Source organism: Phyllostomus discolor, chromosome 3 (genome assembly GCF_004126475.2).
Source record: "Phyllostomus discolor isolate MPI-MPIP mPhyDis1 chromosome 3, mPhyDis1.pri.v3, whole genome shotgun sequence".
Taxonomy (NCBI): Eukaryota; Metazoa; Chordata; class Mammalia; order Chiroptera; family Phyllostomidae; genus Phyllostomus; species Phyllostomus discolor.
Genome location: NC_040905.2, coordinates 129163707 through 129186894, shown reverse-complemented (window position 1 = coordinate 129186894; position 23188 = coordinate 129163707). Strand labels below are relative to the sequence as shown.

Below are 23188 nucleotides of genomic sequence, written 5' to 3'. Positions count from 1 at the left end.
AAACCCGTGGGAAGCATACCCATTAGGACTTGGATGGGGCCTGGAGAGGGGTTCTGGGTATCCCTGCTGATGCCCAGGCTCCTTCCACACCCTCCCTGCTCAGGATTTGTTCTCAGAGGCCACAGTGGTGGCAAGACCACAGAGCAAATGGTTCTCAAAGCAAATCCCACACACTAAACCTATCCCAAGGGGGAGTTATTAGAGGAGTAGGGAGGATGAGACAGAGGAAAGGACAATTTAACCAGAGAGGGTAAATTTAGGATTTGTTGAGAACAGGAGCTGCCAAGTTGCTGCTGCCTCAGCCCTGCTCAGAAGGGTCAGGTGCCATGTGAGGAAACCCACAGGGTGTGCATGCAGTCATTCCACATTTGAGAACTCTCCCCAGGCTGGCGCCAGAGAACTCCCTGCAGGCCACAGGAATGACTGCTGCAAGAAAGGAGCATAACTTCCAGCATGGGTTATGCTCACTGGAACAGACAGGAGAACTCAACAGGCTCTGCCAGTGGGGGTTTTCAGGAAGCAGAGCCAAACCAGACTCAAGGATAGTAGGACAATTGAAAGCGGTGGGATCTGTCCTGCCTGTCTCCAACCATCCTGTCTGCACACCAGCAGGCAGGAACCAGCAGTGGCTGTAATTCAGTTTGAAGGATTAGAATGCACACAAGATCATTAGGAGAAAAAGGTAATTGTTTCCCGAGTGAACACTGCATTGAACAGCTCTTAGGAGACATTTACATGGAAAATGCAAGATAATCTCCTACTACTTGAAGACATTTTCCAGAAATATGCTGTTATAGTTAATCACTGAAACACAGTGAAGAACTTGTTTGAAAATATTTCATTAAGGTGCAAAGTATGGCATACTCATGTCTGTGTCACTAAGAAGACAAACGTGCTTCTGGCCTTCAGATGGTCTTTGTCAGCTGTTGCCCAGCTGGATACACATTGAGTTATTTAAAAGAAGAAATCCATCTTTCAGGAAAAGAGAAATATCTACCTTAATTGCTTTTATTTAAAATATGAAGGCTGGAAGAAGTTATATAATTCATGGATTAAAGGAAGGAAGCATAACCCTTAAGTCTACCCTAGAGGGTAAAACCCTTAAGGGTAAAACCCTTAAGTCTAACATAGGAGTAATGCAGGGTGTTCATAAAGTCACAATATCCTTACTCACACACTGAAGAATCCTTGACAGAGCAGCACACTTGTAGTGAACTCATCATTCCTTGTGTATGAAAAGAAACTCTCTAAAAGGTTAAACCAATAGCTGCTAACTAGGTCTAGTGAGGTGAGTATACTCCCTCTGGGAAGCAAGGCGCACAGGTCAGCTGGGAATTGCAGTGAGCATCCTCTGTGGGAGGCTGTTATTCTATTTTAATCCAGCTAAAAAAAAAAACAGGAAATACAGCCACTTTGGCCTGGTCTTTTCACTTCCTCCAGCTTCTCCCCTCCCTCAAGGGGCACTGGCTTTTCAGCAGTGGGAAAGGCCTGGTCTGTAATAGCACCTGAGGCTCCAGGTGAACATGCTCAGGCACACATGCAGGTGACAGTGGCTCCCTTCAGCTCATGGTTACCTCCTAATGGCACATGATGCCTTCAGAGAATGCTGGCACCTCTCAGCTCCCTGTGAGGCAGAGCATGTTCATTTCCATTTTGACTATCTGGCAGATTCCCTGGTTCTGAACAGGGGTAGGGAGTGGGGCTTATTGTTGGTGGTGTGAAATGCCTTCTTAAGGATAATACGGCACGTCTCAGTCAAAATGCAATATATAACATATGGGCATCTTACATGCTACCCTGACGATGGTGGGCTTCATGGGGAAGGGGGAAGGCAAGGTGACATGGGACATGAGAAGGACATTCACATGAGCACACATTTGCCTTTAAGCTTTTCTTTCCTTTTCTGCTGCTTGCTCTTTTTCCCATCAATCTGTAGGCTCACGGTCCTGCGCTTCTCCAGGTTGAGCAGCTCCTGAAAGAGCTCCTTCACATTGTGGTTGAGCTTGGCTGAGGTCTCCATGAAAGCACACTTCCACTTGCGGGCCAGGGCCTCTGCCTCACTGCACTCCACCTCGCGGTTTGGGCTTTCATCACACTTGTTCCCCACTAGCATAATGGGGATACTCTCCACATCCCCTTTGATCTCACAGATTTGTTCATAAATGGGTTTGAGTTCTTCCAAGGACTGCCGGCTGGTGATGGAGTACACCAGGATGAAGGCATGCCCTTTGGAAATGGACAGCCTCTGCATGGCGGGAAACTGGTGGCTGCCTGTAGTGTCTGTGATCTGCAGTGTGCAGATGCTCTTGTCACAGCTGATGACCTGCCGGTAGGTGTCTTCCACAGTGGGGATGTAGCTCTCCCGGAATGTTCCTTTCACAAACCTCAAGACTAGGGAGCTCTTGCCAACACCACCTGCTCCGAACACAGCCACCCGGTAATCATTGCTCTGCTCTGGCATATTGCTTGAGGGCTCCAACTATCAACCAAAAAGCACCTAGCAAAGGAACAAGATGTTTGAGAGAATTAATAAAAAAATATATTGAAAGAGATCACTTTACCTTCTAATGATATCTTAAAAAAAAAATCAAAGTTACATAGTTTGCTTTCACTCTCCCAACATTCATATGTCACTTAAAAAATTCTTAAATTTGGCCCTGGCTGGTGTGACTCAGTGGATTGAGTGCAGGCCTGCAAACCAAAACATCGCTGGTTTGATTCCCAGTCCAGGCACATGCCTGGGTTGCAGGCCATGTCCCCAGTATGGGGTGAAACATCAACACCATACATTGATGTTGATGTTTCTCTCCCTCTCTTTCTCCCTCCCTTCCCCTCTCTAAAAATAAATACAAATAAAACCTTTTAAAAAATTCTTAAGTTCTAAATCCAGTCATCAATCTCTAAAGGGGCAATCTACTCATCTTTGCTCACATATGTACCACCTACCTAGAGGAAAAATGCCAAGTATTCCCAAGGGAGGCAGACTCAAGGAATGCTGAGGGAGACATGGCAATTAACTCCCCCCACACACACACTCAGGCACACACACACAATCACAGCATGTCTCCATTGTTTTTCCTGAAGTTTTTTAAACACCCAATGCACTACTCATAATATGTAATTTACTTTTTTTATGAGCAGGGGGCAGGGAAGCAATTGAGTGGAGAAGACTATTAATATTTATTCACAGTCTAAGTTAACTCATGAAATCCTCACCACCTTGCAGAATTGGTGTCATTGTCCCTTTTGCACAATGAAGAAACTGGAAACACACAAGGAATCAGGGAGTGCAATGTCCCCATCTCGGCAGAGACAGTGAGAGGTGAGGCTGTGATGCAAACTGAAGTATCACAGCCACCTCGCTCACCCTGCAGACTGCCTAGGCAGAGAGCGAGTAGCAGTGTTGAGGGGCACCACTCAGGTCACAGGGTGAGCTCTCTCAACTCAAGCAAGAATTGACAGCCAACAAAAAAGCTTGGAGAGTCCTTTTATTCATCAAGTTTAAAACAGTTAGAAGTGTTTCATATTTATGAATCATAAGGAGTCACGCAGTATAAAGAAAATAGAATTACTATCAGCAGTAATTAAAATGGAGTACAATGAGGTTTGTATTTAACACAAACATCGCCCCAAATCCAGAAATAAATGTACTTTCCTCACATACAGATTATTTTTCATCCTGCCCCTTCTTTGGTAAGAGAGGTAATATAACACACAACAATGCAAAATTAAGCAACATCCAAATGTTGTTATAGCTGAAGTGTATGGATTATATGATAACAGAAAGCATGAAACCCATTTTCTCCAGACAACCACTGTGCTGGCTTTCACTTTTCAAATGTTAGAATAACTGAGGACTAATAATGAAAGTCATTTTCTGAGACCAGAAAAATATTAAACGTAATTATCCATGGAGGGGAATGACTGCGGACAGTGAGGGATCACAGACCAGGGACTGTGCATCCGTCTCCTGATTTCACCACATACACATAGCTACAAATCCACTCAAACACTTAGCTGTTCTCATATGCACTTTGGAATCCCAAACCAACCAAGAAACTGAAGAAACATCAATGCTAAAAGAGAATATAGACAGATGTCAGGAAGTTCATTAACAGTGAAAGACTATGAGAAAGCCTGCTGAGGAGTTTAATTAGTCCATTAAATGCTCATGAGATCCTTATGATCAATTCAAGAGCATAGAATTGTGATAAATTGTTCTATGTTTTAACAAATGCAACGGTCTATAAAATCTGGCATAAAACTTCTCTTTGCATCATCAGAATGAGGTTTTCTTTATGCTTTGAAGGCAGGGTCCTCACTCAGCCTTGCTTGTATTATGGTGCTTTAGCTCCAGACTAGAGGGTAAGCATTTAGCTGGAAGGGAGCATGTTTTAGCAAGCTCTGTATCTGAAAATCTCTTGGTCTGAAGCTCACGTTCATTCTGTGTTTTGATGAGTATTTCTCAGTCAACCTAACGTGTCTCCATTATTAGACTGGTAACCAGATATAGAAAACAAGGATAAAACATAAAAAAGAACCTAATTTGTGGCTGCTATAATTCATTTCTCCAAGAAATCTCTATTGAACTTCCTCTAAAAATGGGGGTCCAGGCTCTGGGCCAGCAAAGAGCTGTGCAGAGGACAGATCTAAGGCAGGGCCTCTGTTCTTGTAGAATGTAGGATCAAGTGGAGCTGACAGACATCAAAAAGATAACAAATGCAACAAATAAATCTTCTTGTGAAGATTTATTAAATCTTCACAAAGATTTAATAAATTACATCACAGGAATGTGGCAAAAGAGAGGTTTAAAGGAGTCTATCCAACCTGGGGTATCAGGAACAACTTCCCTCAGGAGTTGGCATGGGAACAGGAGACAGGCAGGTGAAAGGTTTGTAAAAGTTCACTGAATTTATGAGTGAGGTCTAGGGTAATACCTCCATACTGATCTTCATATTCTTCCACCTCAGTTTCATTCATTCATTTTACAAGCATTTGTCAAAACAAAACATGACAAAAACCTCCAAATAATATGCAAACTTGGTACTTACCCAACAGAAGCTACAGAATGGTGATAATAACACTAATTTCCTCACAGAGCTGCTGTGGAGTTTAGTAAGACAATACATGACCAAGCATTTAATGCAGTTGCTGGTTGGTGCAAAAGTCTCGGGCTATTTTCAGTAAGGACCAGGCAGAAAAGGGGATCACAAAGAACCACTAAGGAGAGTGGGGAGAAACTGAAGAAAAGATGACAAAAATGCCAAGAGAGCATACATAACAATGTCAAAAAGACATTGAGGGTGTGCAACCAAAGCAGTACTTAAAGGAAAAATATAGCTATAAACAACTACATTAAATAAGAAAGGTCTCAAATCAGTAATGTAATTTCCCCACCTTAATAGAGAAAAAGAGCAAACTAAATCCAAAGAAAGAACAATTATGGAAAAATTAATAAAATTATGAATATAAATGTAATAAGGATGAATCAATAAACCCAAAAAGTGTTTCTTTGAAAATATTAACAAAAAGAAACTTTTTGTTCAACTAACCAAAAAGAAAAAAAAAGGTTAAAAGACTCAAATTACTAAAATCAGGAATGAAAGCAAAGACATTACTACTGACCTTACAGAAATATAAAAGATTATAAGAGAGTCCTAAAATAAACTGTATGCCAACAAGTTATATAATTAAGATGAAACAGATATAAACTACCAAAGCTGACTCAAGAAGAAATTAAAAATATGACTAGACCTATAACAGGTAAAGATATCAAATTAGTAATCAAAAAACTATCCACAAAGAAAATCCCGGGGCCAGATGGCTTCACTGGTAAATTCCAGCAAACATTTAAAGAGGAATTAATACCTTTTTTTCATCCCTGGCCAGTGTGGCTCAGCTGGTTGAAACAGCATCCCGTAACCAAAAGGCTGTAGGTTCAATTCCTAGTCAGGGCACATACCTAGGTTGCAGGTTCAATGCCCAATCAGTGTGCAGGTGCATGCGACCCCTGGTCCAGGCACATATGGGACACAACCAATTGATGCTTCTCTCACTCATTGATATTTCTCTTTCCCTTCCTCTTCCCCTTCCTCTCTCTTTAAAAGGAATGAAAAAAATGTGCTGAAATGAAGATTAAAAAAAAATTCTTCACAAAGTCTTCCAAAAAAAAATGAATAGGAGAGAACATTTCTCACTCTTTCTGAATGTAGTATTACCCTGATACCAACACCAGGAAAAGATATCACAAGAAAACTACAGACCAGTATTTGTTATAAATACAGATATGAAAATTCTCAGCAAAATAATAGCTAATTGAATTCATCAAAGTATAAAAACAATTTTACATCATAAGCAAGTGGGATATATACCAGGAATGCAAAATGGGTTTAACAAAATTATATTTTTGGATTGCATTCATTTTTGGATAACATCCAAAAGTGAGTACAACATAACTTATCAATAAACTAAAAGACAAAAACTATGATAATTTTGTTGTAAAAAAATAACAAAACTTAGCACCCAATCATGAAAAAAATAAGCCTTAAACTAGGAATAAAAGGGAACTTCCTCAACTAAATAAACGGCATATAATTTAAAACCCAGAGCTAAAATAATACTTAATGATAAAAGACTGAATATTCTTTCCCTAAGATTAGAAAAAAAGGTGTCAACACTTACAGTTTCTTTTTTTCTTTTTGAGTTGAAATTATGATTTAATACTTGTGTAAACATGAATGGTCATTCTCCCAGAGCCAAATGAAGTACCACTAAGAATTATATAAAAGGAATTATAAGCAATAATTTGTTTTCATATTCTTTAGAGATAAAAGGGTTTAAAAAACAAAAATTTGACTGTCATATCATTGTACAGATATAATAATGACATAATAAGTAAATTTGGCCCATTTAAAAGTGTATGTTCTTAATTCTGTCATCCATTTTTAGTTAATATCTTATTTTTTTTTACTGAGGCATAATTTAAATATAACAATCTATGAATTTTGAAAAGATAAAAAATAAAATAAAATAAAATAAAAACAAAGAGTTGTAAAAATGAAAAATATAATTTTGCTATAGCCTATTTCTTTAGGTGTGTTCTGTAAATTCCAAATGAGTAAAATAATAGAGCAATATATTTTTAAATCTTTATAGAATGAAAACCACATTAATCATTAAACATTCTTGCATTTTCTTTATTCCTCCCACAGATTAATTCACAAGTGTAAAAACTGATATATATTTATATTCTGAAGTACAAATTTCAAACAGCCAAGTAGTCATAGATAAAATGTGCGAAATAGATGTTGCATATTTGCTTGCTATGGAAAGCAGAGTATAGGCTCAATGGAGAATAACCATTAAACACCGATGTTTTTTAAGAAAAACATTGTAAAAATATACAATAGTACATTTTTCTGGTAATTATGTATTTATCAAGGTAGATAACAGTTTTTAAATATAAATCTTTTAAAGGCTGTCTTTGAAGAACTGTGAAGTGACTTGTTTCAAATTTGTTGTCATCTGTAACTTTTATCACTCAATTTATTCTCCTATATTCTATCAATAACACTTTAATCATTCTTTTTGGAGCCACTTGTTTTTATTCTAGTTCATAAGTTCACTAGTGCCCACCCCAGGTCATAGTAATTAGGTCAAGAAGGAAAATAATAATCCAAATTGGGCTAATATCTCCATCAGCAATATTTGTTGGAACATGGAGAGGTTGTGAGAAGTTGAAGCAGTTTTTTTCCACACTAAGGTTGTTTAACTAGTAAGGGTGACAGCCTGCAGCTGCAGGTGGTCATCTTGCCACCAAGAGCAGAGAACCTCCCTGGGAATTGGACTGATATGATGGCAGAACAAAAGACAGGAAAAAAAAAAGCCCCATACATTCTTCATACATCATCTGAGCACCAAGATCCATCTGTGCATAAAGCCCTAGACTCTTCCATTATTTCATCAGTAAATGTCCCTTTTTAAAGCCAAAAAAAATCTAAAGAACATTTTTAATTGTATTTTATTGTTTATGCTATTACAGCTACCCCCCGCTTTTTCTCCCATTGCCTGCCTCCATTCAGTCCCCCACCCCTCAGGCAATCCCTACACCACTGTGTCCATGGGTCATGCATATGTGTGTTTTGGTTACTCCCTTCTGCTTCTTTCATGCAGTCCCCACCTCAACTCCCCTCCAACAGTTGTCACTCTGTTCCATGTATCTGTGGTGTTTCTATTATGTTCAATTAGTTTATTTTGTTGAAGAACAATACTTTGTTAGTAACCTTCTCAAAAACCAAGCCAGGAGAGGATTTTTTTCTTTTCCCTTTTTTTCTCCATGTGGTCAGTTTCATTCTTAGAGAAGGCCTGATTTCGCAAGGAAGATATAGGCCTGATGTAGCAAGACACAGTTCACAAACCTTTAACACAAGTTTTGATCTGTCAACAAAAGACACCACCTCTAATGTGGATGGCTTCATTCAACCATATTCTACCAACTTTTATATCTTCTAGATCATCTTTTATGATGCTAATCAAGTGGCTAAGGCCTTCCTGTTCTTGTTTCAAAAGCTGTCCAACTTTTTGTAGCAGATCTTTCTTTAGGTTTGACTACTCCAAAATGATTCTGCATCCTGATTTCAAACATCAGTTCATTTAGCCAGCCCTAAAACTGAGTAGGTGCTTTAGTTCACAATGAATTGTATCTAGCTGAACTTGATATCGCTCTTCATCAGTTTGGCTGGCATACCCACTCTTCCTCTGAATCTCCTGTTTAATTAGAACCTGTAAGGTTCTGTGGAAAAGGCCCATGAGTTTCCTCTTGTACTGTGCAATTTTGGCCATTGCTGTAGTTTGATTCTTCTGTAATATCTTCAGATATATCTAGTCTGGTCTTATGCTGCCTACTCATCTGATCTTGAACCGTCAGTCTTCTAGGAAGGTCTTTGAAACCCACCAAAGGTACAGGAGTAACTTTTCAGAACAAGGGTGATCCAATTTAGTTTGTTCCCAGATAACAAGATCAATACCAGCAGGAGGATTCTGTAAAAGCTGTTTGATCTATGCAGGAGAAAATTCTGTTCTAGTCATGGAAAGTGTTACACCAAGTTGCTGTAATTGTGTTTTTATACTGGTTTGTTCAAAGAAGAATATAGTGTTGTAGCTGGAACTCTTCTTGAAGTAGCACTTGGAGAACACTCAACAACATAACTGACAACTTCTGTCTGACCATCTGGCAATGTTTCCTACCCTCTACATTACTGTAAGGGTCTGCTTTCCTCTCAACACTTTAGGCAATGAATCTACCAATTACCATTGGTGGCTTCAAATATCTGTTTCTTTTCTGTTGAAAACTAAAACTACTAGCACATCTTCATCTTTATTAATAGGCATACAACTATAACCTACTGCTTTAAGTCAGCAAAAGGGACTTTCTTGTGTGAATTCCACCAGTGAAATGTTATTATTGAAATAGCCTTTTTCAGTTCCCCAAATGGCCTACACTTGATTCCACTGTGCCAAAAAACCATCTCTCTCATTTCCTAATAGCATTGGAGCAGAAAGAGCACTTGCAGTATGTACCAGTGAGTTAGACTGGGCAGAAGCAGTGTAGGCTGACCAAAGAGACCACTTAATACAGTTTGTTCCTCCTGCTATGTATTAAATCCTCCAAATCCCCATACAGTTCCCAAACCAGTACTAGTTCCAGCTGTTGTGCCAAAACCAGTACTGAATCCAAAACTTTTGTTCTGAGTAGTTCAGTAGTGCCTATGTTAGCTGTAGCAAAAAAGATGAATGCAGAATCTGCTGTTATAGATGTTGTCTCAAATCCTCTGAACCCACCACAGAGAGTTATAGTGGCTGCAGCAGTGCTCAAGGTGCCTGAGGTGCCCAAGGGAGCACGAAAGTTGAAGGCCATGTTGTGAGAGCAAGGGACCAAGAAGCTACTTTCACAACATTCAGTGCATTCCCTTACAGTTTCTATTCAACATTTTACTGGTGATTTAGCTTGGGGCAAAGCAAGGTGATGAAATAAAAAAGTATCTATTTTTATAAAGGGCAAGGAAGAAATAAAACTATCTCTTTTTTTTTTTTTTTTGCATATGACATGACCTTGTATATAGAAAATCCTAAGGAATGCAAAAAAAAATTAAAACTAATAACCTAGTTCAGGAAGGTTTTAGAATATAATATCCATATAAAAACCAAGTGTATCTCTATACAAGTCTATTAAACAATTTGAAAATGAAAGGTGAAACCAAATCCATTTATAATATAAAATAATTAGTAACAAATTTAACAAAGAAATAAAATTTACACTCTGAAAATTATGAAATACTGTTGAAAAAATAAGACCTAAGAAAATGTAAAGATACTCATGTTTATGTGTCAGAGGAGCTAATAGTGTTAAAATAGCAATACAGGCAGTCCTCAAATAATGTCATTTCATTCATTGTCCTTTCATTATAACATTGAGGAAATACAGGAACTTAACTCTTTTTATGTCAATTAACTTATGGTCAGATTGTTTTGTTATATGTCATTTTGTTGCAGTTCCAAGAACCTATTGACAACATTAAATGAAGGCTCCCTGTATTCCTCAAATCACCTACAGATTCAATTCAATCCCTAAAAAAATCCCAACAGATTACTTTACAAAATTTGACAAGATGAAATGAAAATATATAAAAATTCAAGAAGCCCAGAATAGTTAAAACAATGTTGAATAACAATAACGAGAAAGTTGGAGGACACATACTTCTTGATTTCAAATTTACTACAAAGCTGAAATAATCAAGACAATGTTGTACTGGCACAAGATAGAATATAAATGAATGGAAAGATTCAGAATCAGAAAATGAACCATCACATTTATAGCCAACTAATTTTTGACAAAGCTGCCAAAAAAACCCAATGGAAAAAGAATAGCATTTTCAAAAAATGATGCTGGGACAACTGGATATCCACATGCAAAACAATAAAGTTGGACCCCTCCCTCACACCATATAGAGAAACTAATTCAAAATGGATTAAAGATCTGAAGGTAAAACCAAAAACTATAAAACTCTTAGAAGAAACAATAGGCATGCATTTTTAAGAGATTTTATTTATTTATTTATTTATTTATTTATTTATTTATTGTTTTAGACAGAGGAGAAGAAAGGGAGAAAGAGAAAGAGAAACATCAATGTTTGGTTGCCTCTAGCATGCCCCCTACTGGGGACCTAGTCTGCAACCCAGGCATGTGCCCTGACCAGGAATCAAACCAGTGACTGTTGGGAACCGCCCTACCTGGTATCAGAAGCTATAACCCCTGCCAAGGCTAAGGCTGAGGGAGTGGCCTTGGACTGTAAGCCAGCAAGCAGACAAAAGCTTATCTCCCTGGAAGGAGCCCTGCTTCTGCTGCTTCATTCATAACTGAACCCCAATGCTTGGTCAGCTAGCCAATGATGGGTAAGATTCCCCAAGGGGCAAATGACCTAAGGCATGATCACATGGGAGGCCAAGAGGACTTTGGGGGCTACAGCAAAAGGGGGTGATGGACCCTCGCCCCTTGGCTTTGACAAATCTGGGAGAAAATCTCCTTATCTCTTGGTTGCCTTAGTTTCCTTGCTCCACCTAAGCCTGAAACAATGACAGGGTGGTGCAGCTCTGTGCTGGAAAGAGCGGGTTCCCTGGGTGATCAGGCCTAAGAAAGAATAAGTAAACTCCTGTGAAACCTGCTTTGTTTAGAATGCTCTCAGATGAATGATGAGGGTCCAGGGAAGAAGTAAGTTTGTTCCTTCAAGTTTTTTACAGCCCTTTGACCCTGACTCAAAATAGGCCCTCAGACTTCCTTGCTATGTATTGTTTGACCCTTACTTTCTAGCAATGAGTAATGAGCTTTACCTGAATTCTTATGCAAATGAAACCAATAAAAAGCCTCTCTGGTGGGGGAACGGGGTGCACACTCCCCACCAGAGAGAGTGCCCATTCTGTTCGTACTTCCCCACAGGACCTGGTTGTCTCTGTGTATATATTTCTCATGTGTTGACAAGCCATCCGCAGCGTTCCGCGGTCACTGCTGGACAGTGGTCACTTCAAGTGACCCCTTGGTTCACAGGCTGGTGCTCAATCCACTGAGCCACACCAGCCAGGGCTATAGGCATACATTTTTATCATCTTTGACCTGGCAGTTGTTCCTTAAATGTGATACCAAAAACATAAGCAACAAGATCAAGGATAGGTAAATTTGACTTTTTCAAAATTAAAAATGTGTATCAAAGGGAACTATTAAGAAAAGGAAAAGACAACTCATAGAATGGGAGAACATTTTTGCCAATCATATATCTGATAAGGGATTAATTCTAGAATATATAAAGAATTCCTAAATTCAACAACAACAAAAAACAACTTCAAAAATGGACAAAGAATTTGAATACATATTTCTCCAAAGAAGCTACACAAATGGCCAATAAGCACATAAAAAGATGTTCAACATTACTAGTTATTAGGGAAATATAAATCAAAACCACAAAAAATACCTTACACCCATTAGATGACTATAAAAAACAGAAAATAAAAAATGTTGGTAAGGATGTAGAGAAACTGAAACCCTTGTGCTTTGCTGGTCTGTCTGTAGAATGGCACAGCTGCTTCACAAAACATCCTATAACTTCTTCAAAAAGTTAAACAGAATTACCACATGATCCAGCAATTTCCCTTCTAAGCAAATTCCCATGAGAAATAAAAACATAGCCACATAAAAATATTGTACAGAAATACTCATAGCAACATTATTCATAATAGCCAAAAGTGGAAAAGTGTCCACCAACTAACAAGGATAAGTAAAATGTGGTATATCCATACAATGAAATATTATTCAACAATAAAAAGACAGGAAGTACTGATGTATGCTACAGCATGGGTGAACCTTGAAAACATTATGTTAAGTAAAAGACACCAGTAACAAAAGATCATACATATTGTCTGTTATATTTATTTGAAACATGCAGAATTATAATGTAGGGATGAGACTGTGTGCGCATTTGGTGGGAAATGAGAAGTGACTGACAATGGGTACAAGGTTTCCTTTGGAGTAATGAAAATATTCTAAAACTGATTGGGGTTATGACTGGACAACCCTGTGAGGATATAAGAAATTACTTTAATTGGGTATTATATTTCCATAAAGGTGTTATTTTTTTTAAAACAGAAGACATTGGAAAGGGTAGTAATCTGTACACAAAGCCATTATCTGCTGGTTCTGAAACTGGTTGTAGCTATAAAGGAATAGGTTCACAGACCCCAGTGTGAGAAACGTGTTAAAGGTAACAGCCTCAGCATAGTTCCTAATAACCAGATAATGAAAAAAAAAAAAAACACATATTCACAGCTAGAAATAATGAACACAAAATGGAATAATCATTCCATAAAATCAACATACTGAATGAATACATATTCATACAAGAAGAAAATGCAATGCAGACCATGAACATATGAGTTATCCAGATTATTCTGAATAATTTTATTCTTTTAAAATTATTGATATGAAATACCAAATTTTAAAGAAATCATCAAAAATAAAGAAATCTGGGAGAAAGCGAAGATGGCTGCATAGGTAAACACAGGTTGCCTCCTCACACAACCATGTCAAAATTGCAGCTAAACTACAAAACAACCATTATTCGGAACCACTAGAAATTGGGCTGAATGGAAGTCCTACAACTATGGAATTAAAGAAGAAACCACATCTAGACTGGTAGGAGGGGCAAAGACATGGATGGGCTGGTCCCACATCCACATGTAGTAGATAAAAATTGGGAGGGATATCTTGGGAGTGAGGGATCCCAGCCCCACAACAGGCACCCCCAGCCCAGGGTTCCAGTGTCAGGAAGGTAAGTCCCAATAAATTATTGTTACAGGGTGCAGCCAAGAGGGGGGACCCCAAATGGGAATTTGAAATGGGGTCCAGAACTCAAGTTGTCCAGGGGATTTTTGGATGTCCTCACTCCCACTCCCCAGGTGTGGGTTGGGGGAAGGGACAAATGGAGCAGGGCCATTGAGAGCTGTTTTGCATAGCAACAGCCTTACGGCTAACCTCTGGTGTGGTCATTTAACATATCTATAGCCTTTGGCTGGTCGCTTAGATATGTTAAATAACTGTGGCCAAGCTCTGAGCCAGGGGAATGGAAGTAACTTCCCCACCAAGATGTGACTGGGGGCAGGTCCCCCCACCCCCCACCCCCAGCTACAGCGCCTGTGTGGGAGCTTGGAGAAGATTGGCTCCAGGACATGGGGCCACGCCTGCCCAGACTCATGATGGCAGTCCAGTAAAGCTGGAAGGGTATGAGTTCTGGCATGTGAAGCCAAGTGTGGGAGGAGTCAGAAATGGGGCTTCAGAGGAAGACTGGTGCGGGGATTTAAACCCAGAGGCGGCAGCCATTGAGGAGGAGAACCATGCAGCTGTGGAAGTGCAGAGAGGATCACAGCTATTGAAGAGGGAGAGAACCACACAGCTTTAGCAGAGTAAAAGACTCCCGTGGCCCTGAGGGAGAGAACCACGTGGCCTTGACAGAGTAGAGACTCCCGCAGCCCTGAGTGGGAGAACCACATGGCTCTGGCAGAGTGGGGACTCCCGTGGCCCGGGGAGAGAGGACCACATGCCTTCGCCAGAGTGGGGACCCCTGCAGCTTTAGGAGATATGGTACTCTGGATTGGGCAAAGGGGGAAGGAAGGAAGGACTGTGTCTGTTTGTGGGTGTTTTAAGGGACTTTGGGATTTTTGATAAAGGCATTAGGTCACTACTTTAAGTTTGTATAGCATTAAATAAACATTTCCTTTCCTTTTCACAAATCTCTGACATTGAGAGACATCTTTCCTCTGGCGGCGGACATAACGGACCTGGGGGCTTTTTTTTTTTTCAATAATAGTATATCGTTCCAGGCCCCCCTTTTTTGTTCTGTAACATTATGACTATAAAAACAAGAGGGAATTGAGGCTACAGAACACAGGAACTGCTGAATTCCCAGGCAGTTCCTCCTAAAGGGCCCCGACACAGACTTACTAAGGCTCACTCCCACTGAGCACCAGCACCAGGGAAGCAGCATGAAAGGCACTAGAGGTATATGGGGAGGAACTGAATTGTCTCCTCAGGCCACGTCAGAGCACCACTACTCAACTACCTCCATAAGTGACTCACTCAAGGGGTGGACTCAGTGGGCACCAGAGCCCTGCCGAAGTAAGTCTTGCTCAGTAGAGTGGGTCCCTGCACAGCTGATCTAATAGAGTGGTTGGAGGTTGGTGATCAGAGGTCACAGCCAGTCCTAGCAGCTGACTGGCCTGGGTAAATCCCTCCCAATGTTGTCCCAACAGCAATCAAGGCTCAATTACAAGAGGAGGGCATACTCAGCCCACATGAAGGTTATACCTTGAGTATCCAGCTTGGGTGATAGGGGAGGCTGTGCCACTGGACCCTACAGGGCACCTACTACATTAGGCCATACTACCAAGCCAGGGAATCATAGCAGCTCTATTTCAGACATAGAAGCAAACACAGAGAGCCTGCCAAAATGAGGAGACAAAGAAATGTGGCCCAAATGAAAGAACAGAAGTCCAGAAAAAATATCTAAACAAATGGAGACAGGCAATCTACTGGGTGCAGAGCTCAAAACACTGGTTATAAGGATATTCAATGAATGGAGGGGAAGGGCAAGAGAGCTTCAACAGCATAAAAAGGACACAAAAACCATAAAAAAAGAACCAGTCAGAAATGAAGGATACATTAATTGAAATGAAGGGAATTTCACAATTTACAGGGAATCAATAGTAGAGTGGAATTTCAGGGGAATTTCAGGGGAAAGGGGGAAGGGTTTACAGGAACAAGTATAAAGGACACATGGATAAAAACTAGGGGCGGGTAGAAATGGGAGGGAGGAGGGGAGAGCTGGGTGGGTGGGTTGGGATGGGAGTAAAAGATAGAAAATTGTACTGCAACAACAATTAAAATAAAAAAATAGTAGAGTGGATGAAGCACAGAATCAAATCATAAATTTGGAATATAAGAATGCAAAAAACACCCAATCAGAAAAATTAGAAGAAAAAAGAATCCAAAAACTAAGGACAGTGTAAGAAGCCTCTGGGACAACTTCAAGCATACCAACATCACATTGTGGGGGTGCCAGACAGAGGAGAGAGAGAACAAGAAATTGAAAACCTATTTGAAAAAATAACAACAGAAAACTTCTCTAACTTGATGAAGGAAATAGACACACGAGTCCAGAAAGCAAAGAGAGTCCCAAACAAAGTGAACACAAAGAGGCCCACACCAAGATAATATCATAATTAAAATGGCAAAGGTTAAAGACAAAGAGAGTCTTAAAAGCAGAAAGAGAAAAGCAGTTACCTACAAGGAAGTTGTGATAAGACTATCAGGTGATTTCTCAAAAGAAACTTTGCAGGCTAGAAGGGATTGACAAGAAATACTCAAAGTGATGAAAAGCAAGCACCTACAACCAAGATTACTATATCCAGCCAAGCTATCATTTATAATCGAAGGGCAGATAAAGAGCTACTCACATAAGAAAAGGCTAAAGGAGTTCATCATCAAACCAATACTATATGAAATGTTAAAGGGGCTTATTGAAGAAGATCAAAATTTGAACAATAAAATGGCAATAAATACATATCTATCAACAATTGAATCTAAAAAACAAAATAAGCAAACCAGAACAGAAACAGAATTATAGATGGAGAACTTTGTAATGATTGCCAGATGGGAGATGGGCAAAAAACATGAAGGGATTAAGAAGTAGAAATTGATAGCTACAGAATAGTCATGTGGATGTAAATTACAGCATAGGAAATAGAGTAGCCAAATAACATATATGCATGACCCATGGATGTGAACAATGGTGTGGGGATTGCCTGAGGGACTGGTGGATGCTGAGTGGAGGGGAGCAAAGGGGGAAAATTAGGACCACTGTAATAGCATAATCAATAAAATATAATTTAAAAAATAGAAAATTGGGAAATCCAACAGGACTTATTCTTAGATTTCAGGCATAAATCCTATGATTAGATATCATGTATGATAGAAATGAAATGTAAGGCTTTGATTTTGGAGAATAGGTAAAATGAAGGCTGGCAAAGCTGCAGTTAAGTGATATGTTTGTTGGGGGATGTGAAGAGAACTGAAGTCATTTTGCTTTGGGCTTGATGGTGATGGGAATTGATGGGATGACTAGAAAGGCAAGAAGTGTGAGTTTCTCTGTAAAGATAGTCGAGGATTAGGGAAAAAGGAAAGGACAATAGGTACATCGTAATGTAGGGGTTAAAGAAGTCTAAAAGATTACCTGTGGAGGTATGGTGATGGATATGCAATGAAGCAAATCTGGAAGAAAGCAGGAGCCACGAAGAGCCAGGATGCACACGGCAGGGTGATACTTGAGAAGGGCAGGTGATGGCCCCCAAACCACACCCACTGTCTCAGCTTAAAAACTGTAAAACAAATGAAAAATTTCATAATGCATGTATTTGTTTAAAAAGTAAAGGGAGATCATAAAATCTTCTTTTATTCACAACCAGGCCACTTCCTTACACAGTTCCAGTCTCTCTTTCCAAAAATAACCAGTTAGAAAGAATGGAAACTCAGTTGTCATTTCCTAGTGTTCACCAGTGTAATTTCAATTAACACATTCATTGCTGAAATAATAGATCTTAATGTCTTTTTATTTTTTAATACAATTGACAAAAAATGTTATATTTAACATTAGTTTTAGATGTACAGCACAGTGATTAGACATTTATATAACTTTTGAAGTTATTGCCCCAATACTTAATGTCTTGACTTACTGACTTTGGGTCATACTATTTACAAAATTAGCACAATTATCTTCCTCTGCTGCCTAATTTCTGTTACTTGTACTATCTACTTCTGGGTATAGACTTCTGGGTATAGTAGGACTGGACCTACTGAGAAGAAAAGGCCATCTTTCATCAGAGTTCACTGTGTAAACAAAACAAACAAAACATAATTTTCTGTGTCAGCAACATTTGGTCTTACATTTCTTTGTTAGCTTTTTTTTTTGCCTAGGTAATTCTCAGTTGCCAATTTTTATATTTCAATATATTACCTTTCCAAAACTATCATTGTTTGCAGATGAGAAGGTAGTGTACATAGAAAATCCTATAGATTGCACCAAAAAATTACTCGACTTAATAACTGAATTTGGCAAAACAATGGGATACAAAGTCAATATTCAGAAATCAAAGGCATTTTTGTACACCAACAATGAAATATCAGAAACGGAAATCAGGAAAAAAATCCCATTTGATATAGCAACAAGAAAAATAAAGTACCTTGGAATAAACCTAACCAAGGAGGTAAAAGACCTATACTCAGAAAACTACACAACACTGAAGAAAGAAATTAAGGAAGACACAAACAAATGGAAGTATGTACCATGCTCATGAATCAGAAGAATTAACCTCATCAAAATGGCCTAACTACCCATCGCTACCCAAAGCGATTTACAGATTCAATGCAATTCCTATTAAAGTGCCTATGGCATATTTCACAGATATAGAACAAATAGTTCAAAATTTGTATGGAACCATAAATGACCCCCAATAGCTTCAGCAATTTTGAGAAAGAAGAACAAAGTAGGAGGGATCACAATACCTGACATCAAATTGTATTACAAGGCCACTATAATCAAAACAGTCTGGTACTGGCATAAAAACAAGCACATAGATCAATGGAACAGAATAGAGAGCCCAGGAATAAACCCAAGTCTCTATGGTCAATTAATATTTGACAAAGGGGACTGGAGCATAAGATGGAGTAAAAATAGCCTCTTCAACAAATAGTGTTGGGAGATCTGGACAGCTACATACATAAAAATGAAACTTGATCACCAACTTACACCATACACAAAAATAAATTCAAGGTGGATAAAAGACTTAAATATAAGTCATGACACCATAAAGTCCTAGAGGAGAACATAGGCAGGAAAATCTCAGACATTCCATGCAGCGACATCTTCACTGATAAGTACCCTAGAGGAAGGAACATAAAGGAAAGAATAAACAAATGAGACCTCATCAAATTAAAAAGCTTCTGCATTGCCGAAGAAAACAGTATTAAAATGAAAAAAGAACCAACTGTATGGGAAAATATATTTGCCAATGATACCTCAGAAAGGGCTTGATTTCTAAAATATATAAACAACTCACATGACTCCACTCTAAAAAGACAAGCAACCCAATTAAAAATGGGCAAAAGACTTGAACAGGCACTTCTCCAAGGAAGACATATAGAGGGCCCAGATACATATGAAAAGTTGTTCAGCATCACTAGTCATTAGAGAGATGCAAATTAAAACCACAATGAGACACCATTTCACACCAGTCAGATAGACATAAACAGATCAACAAACAAGTTGACCTGTTTGGAGAGGATGTGGAGAAAAAGAAACCCTACTGCACTGTTGGTGGGAATGCAGACTAGTACAGCCACTGGGAAAAACAGTATGGAATTTCCTCAGAAAACTAAAAATGAAACTGTCTTTTGACCCAGCAATTCCATTGCTGGGATTATATCCCAAGAACCAATTCAAAAGAACCTATGTACCCCAATGTTCATAGCAGCACAATTTACAATAGCCAAGTGCTGGAAGCAACTGAAGTGCCCATCAGCACATAAGTGGGTCACAAAACTAGGGTACATTTACACAATGGAATAGTATGCAACAGAAAGAAAGAAGGAGCTCCTACCCTTTGTGACAGCATGGATGGAATTGGAGAGCATTATGCTAAGTGAAATAAGCCAGGAGGGAGGAACAAATACCATATGAACTCATCTTTAACTGGAACATAATCAACAACAACAAAAAAAGCAAGCAAAATATAACCAGAGACATAGAAATTAAGAACATTTTGACAGTAACCAGAGGGGATGTGGGAAGCGATAATGATGGGAAGGGTTTTCAGGAACTACTATGAAGGACACAAGGACAAAACCAGGGAGAAAGATGGAAGAAAGTATGGAAGGTGGGTTTGGCTGGGGTGTGGGGGGAGTAGTTGGGGGAAAATGCAGACAACTGTAATTGAACAACAATCAAATAATTATTAAAAAAGAATTTCATAGTGACTATTGTTTTAAAAAAAGAAAAATATAAAATATAACAGCTTCCTTGGATCCATTTTATATTTGTATGTAAACATTACTGATTTTAGATGGCATTAAAATCTCTGAGTTCACACCCTCTCACTTGATTGAAAGAATGCTGGATCACACTAAATTCGAATTTTTCCCTTCCTATTTTAAGTATTTTTTTAATTTTAACTTTACCATCCAGGGTTGTTAATGTGAAATCCAAAGACAGTGTGATTCTCTTTCCTTTGTAGGACAGTTAGGTTTTTCCTTTCTCTTTGGCAGAGATAGAAGATTCTCTTTATTCTGGAAATGATGACATTTCAGCAGGATATATTTAGAACTGCTATTTAACTGTAGGGTTTTTTTTAGGGGCAGGGGTTTGGGGAGAAAGGGTTAAAAACCTCATCCTTTCTGCAGCTTAGAGAAATTTTCTCCTACTTTTAAAAAGTATATCATCCCAACCCCTGTATCTTTTCTCTCTTCCTGGAACTTGTATTAGATAATGAACCCACTATACCTGTTTTTGACTTCTCTAGAATTTTTTTTTTCCTTATATTCTCAATAGCCTTTTTTGGACTCCGATTTTTCCATTTTGTCCAAAAACTTTTTTTGTCTTACAAAAGGTGATATAACACTGAATTGCAACAAGAATGCTAATTGAGATTTGTTGTTTCTGTTCTTATTTGTCTTAGAAATTTCTGGTTCTGTTTGTTTATTGTGGTTTTTCTCTTCCATGTTAATTGGTTTCACCAAATAAATGTCTGCTTGTCTCTGTTTTTCCACTAATTTATAAAAGAACCATTACATTGTCTAGGAGGGGCAGCTGGACTGGTTTCTCTGAAAATGCACAGATCTGTTCCCCTAAATAGGAAGGCTGTCTAGAATGACTTCAGGAATCCTTTTCCTGAATTTGTTTGGGTTAAACTGCCTCTGTAGTTGCTTGTACTTCTAAACAGCATATACACAGACAGATGCATGAGGGAGAGGATTGAGGAAAGGGCATGGGCATACCTAAATGTTCTGAAATATAAAAATGTGTGTTGCCCTGGCTGGCATAGCTCAGTGGATTGAGCATGGGCTGTGAACCAGGCATCGCAGGTTCGATTCCCAGTGAGGGCACATGCCTAGGTTGCAGGTCATGACCCCCAGCAACCGCACATTGATGTTCTCTCTCTCTTTCTTTCTCCCCCCATTCCCACTCTAAAAATAAATAAAGAAATTATTTTTAAAAATGTGTGTCTTATATAATAAAGAGTTCAAAATGAGACTTTTCAAATACTAAAAATCAGCTTAGAGGCTATCCTAGATCTAAATGGCCTGAGTTCTAGGGAAAATGAGTTTCATTTCCTGAGTCATAGAACTTGTCATTTGGAAGAAACATTAGATTCTGATGAAGGAGATGAAAGAAGCTTCTCAGTTAACAGAAGCTTTCTCTGTATTATACCTGAATTAAGCTTGCTTCCAAAAACAAATACTTAAAACAGGTATAGATTGGAAGACTTCAACTCATTGAAAGATTTGAGAAAGCTTGACAGTTTGGTGCACTGCCCTGCCCCACGTGCCCCCAGCCAGTCTGAGTCACAGGCACGTGGCTGCCTGAAGTTCACATGGCTGGTCTCTGATCAGTGTTTGTCTTGGTTTCCCATGATGCCTTTACTACAACATTTAAACTTTACTAACTTGAAAGAAACTCCATATTTAAGGTTGGTACGTGAGACCCTATATTTAAAATTACTACTAATAAAAGGTTAATGGGTTATTTAAGTAGAAATAAGGACTATTACTGATATTAAAACATAAATAAGAATATCCTACAAGGAAATTAAGAAACAGTTTTCAACACAGTTTAAATTCCCTAGGTAGGAAACTCTACTTTTATATAATTTTAGAATCTTAAATGAATTAAAAATTCATTTTATGCATCTTCTTAGCTCAACCTAAAAAATTAGATATGTTTCTCAGTGGGAAACATCTGCCTGATCATAAGGAAGAAGTAAAACTTCATGACTTGTGTTTCTCTAAAGAAGTAGAATCCTTTCTTAGGAATCTTGCTTCACAGCATTATGGAGACACCCACATAGGCACTGTTGGTGCAGGTGCTGAAGCAAGTGCCACATTTACACCCAGGTAAAGGAATCACCATTCCACATTGGGGCAGGAGAAGGTCTCAGGGACTCACTGCAAGACTCAATATCTGCACAAATGAAATACATGGAGAGAGACAAGGCATTTCTGGAGGTAAAAGGGGTAGAATAAATTATTCTTTAAGAGTTTCATTACAAAAAAAAAATAAATCCACAGCTTAGAAATAAGATTCACTAATATTTGTCTGAAACCACTCCATTTGGAGAAAGCATGAAAGACAGGTATTCAAAGAGCCAAGTAAAATGCACTTAGTGACACTTTTTAGACTTCTGAGAATGTGACTGCATTTGGCCATTTCTGCTTATGCTTGTTATTTCCACATGGGTAAGGGAAATGAAAAGGAAAATCATGTGAGTGATAAACAATGCCACAGTCTCAGTCAAAGAGCAATTTACCAAGTTTTACCCTATATGCCCAATGCAGCATGCTAACCCTGCAGGGAAGTAAACACCAAAGGATGAAGGCAACTGTCACAGAAGCTCGATGCACAAGGGAAAGAAAGTGTGCAGTGCCAGGTGTGACAGCTTCATGTGCTGCCTTGTGCAGACAGGGTCCTTCCTTCATTGCCCATGTATTGGAACATGGCAATATTCTAATTGCCAGAACAGATCAATTTAAGAAACTGAGGCTAACAAGAAGAGTTGCACAAACAATGAGAAGACAAAGAAACAATCCCCAAATGAAAGGAAAGGAGAAAAACCTCAGAAAGAAGGTTAAATGAAACAGAGGCAACTCAACTATCAGATACTGAGTTCAAAGAAATGGTTATCAGGAAGCTCAATGAGCTCACAATGAATTACCAGAAACTACAGGGAAACTACAGTGAACTCACTGCAAATTATATCAACATAAAAAAGGAAATAGAAACTATCAACAAGAGCCAAAAGGAAATGAAGAATACAAATTCTG

At 38.8% G+C, this 23188-nt stretch overlaps 1 protein-coding gene and 1 pseudogene across 3 annotated transcripts in view; both read right to left on the bottom strand.

Moving 5' to 3' along the window:
• Positions 1-1438: 1438 nt before the first annotated feature.
• The window catches only part of DIRAS2 (DIRAS family GTPase 2), a 37036-nt gene continuing 15286 nt past the window's right edge, over positions 1439-23188 (bottom strand). For all 3 annotated transcript variants that reach the window (XM_028531523.2, XM_028531522.2, XM_028531524.2), the window contains exons 2-3: positions 17331-17475; positions 1439-2497 (exon numbers count right to left, since the gene is read on the bottom strand). In XM_028531523.2, the coding sequence (XP_028387324.1) occupies positions 1862-2461 (600 nt within the window). In that variant the 5' untranslated portion in view covers positions 2462-2497; positions 17331-17475 and the 3' untranslated portion in view covers positions 1439-1861. The remainder of the gene's footprint in view (positions 2498-17330; positions 17476-23188) is intronic.
• On the bottom strand, positions 8333-10076 carry LOC114512536 (annotated as a pseudogene).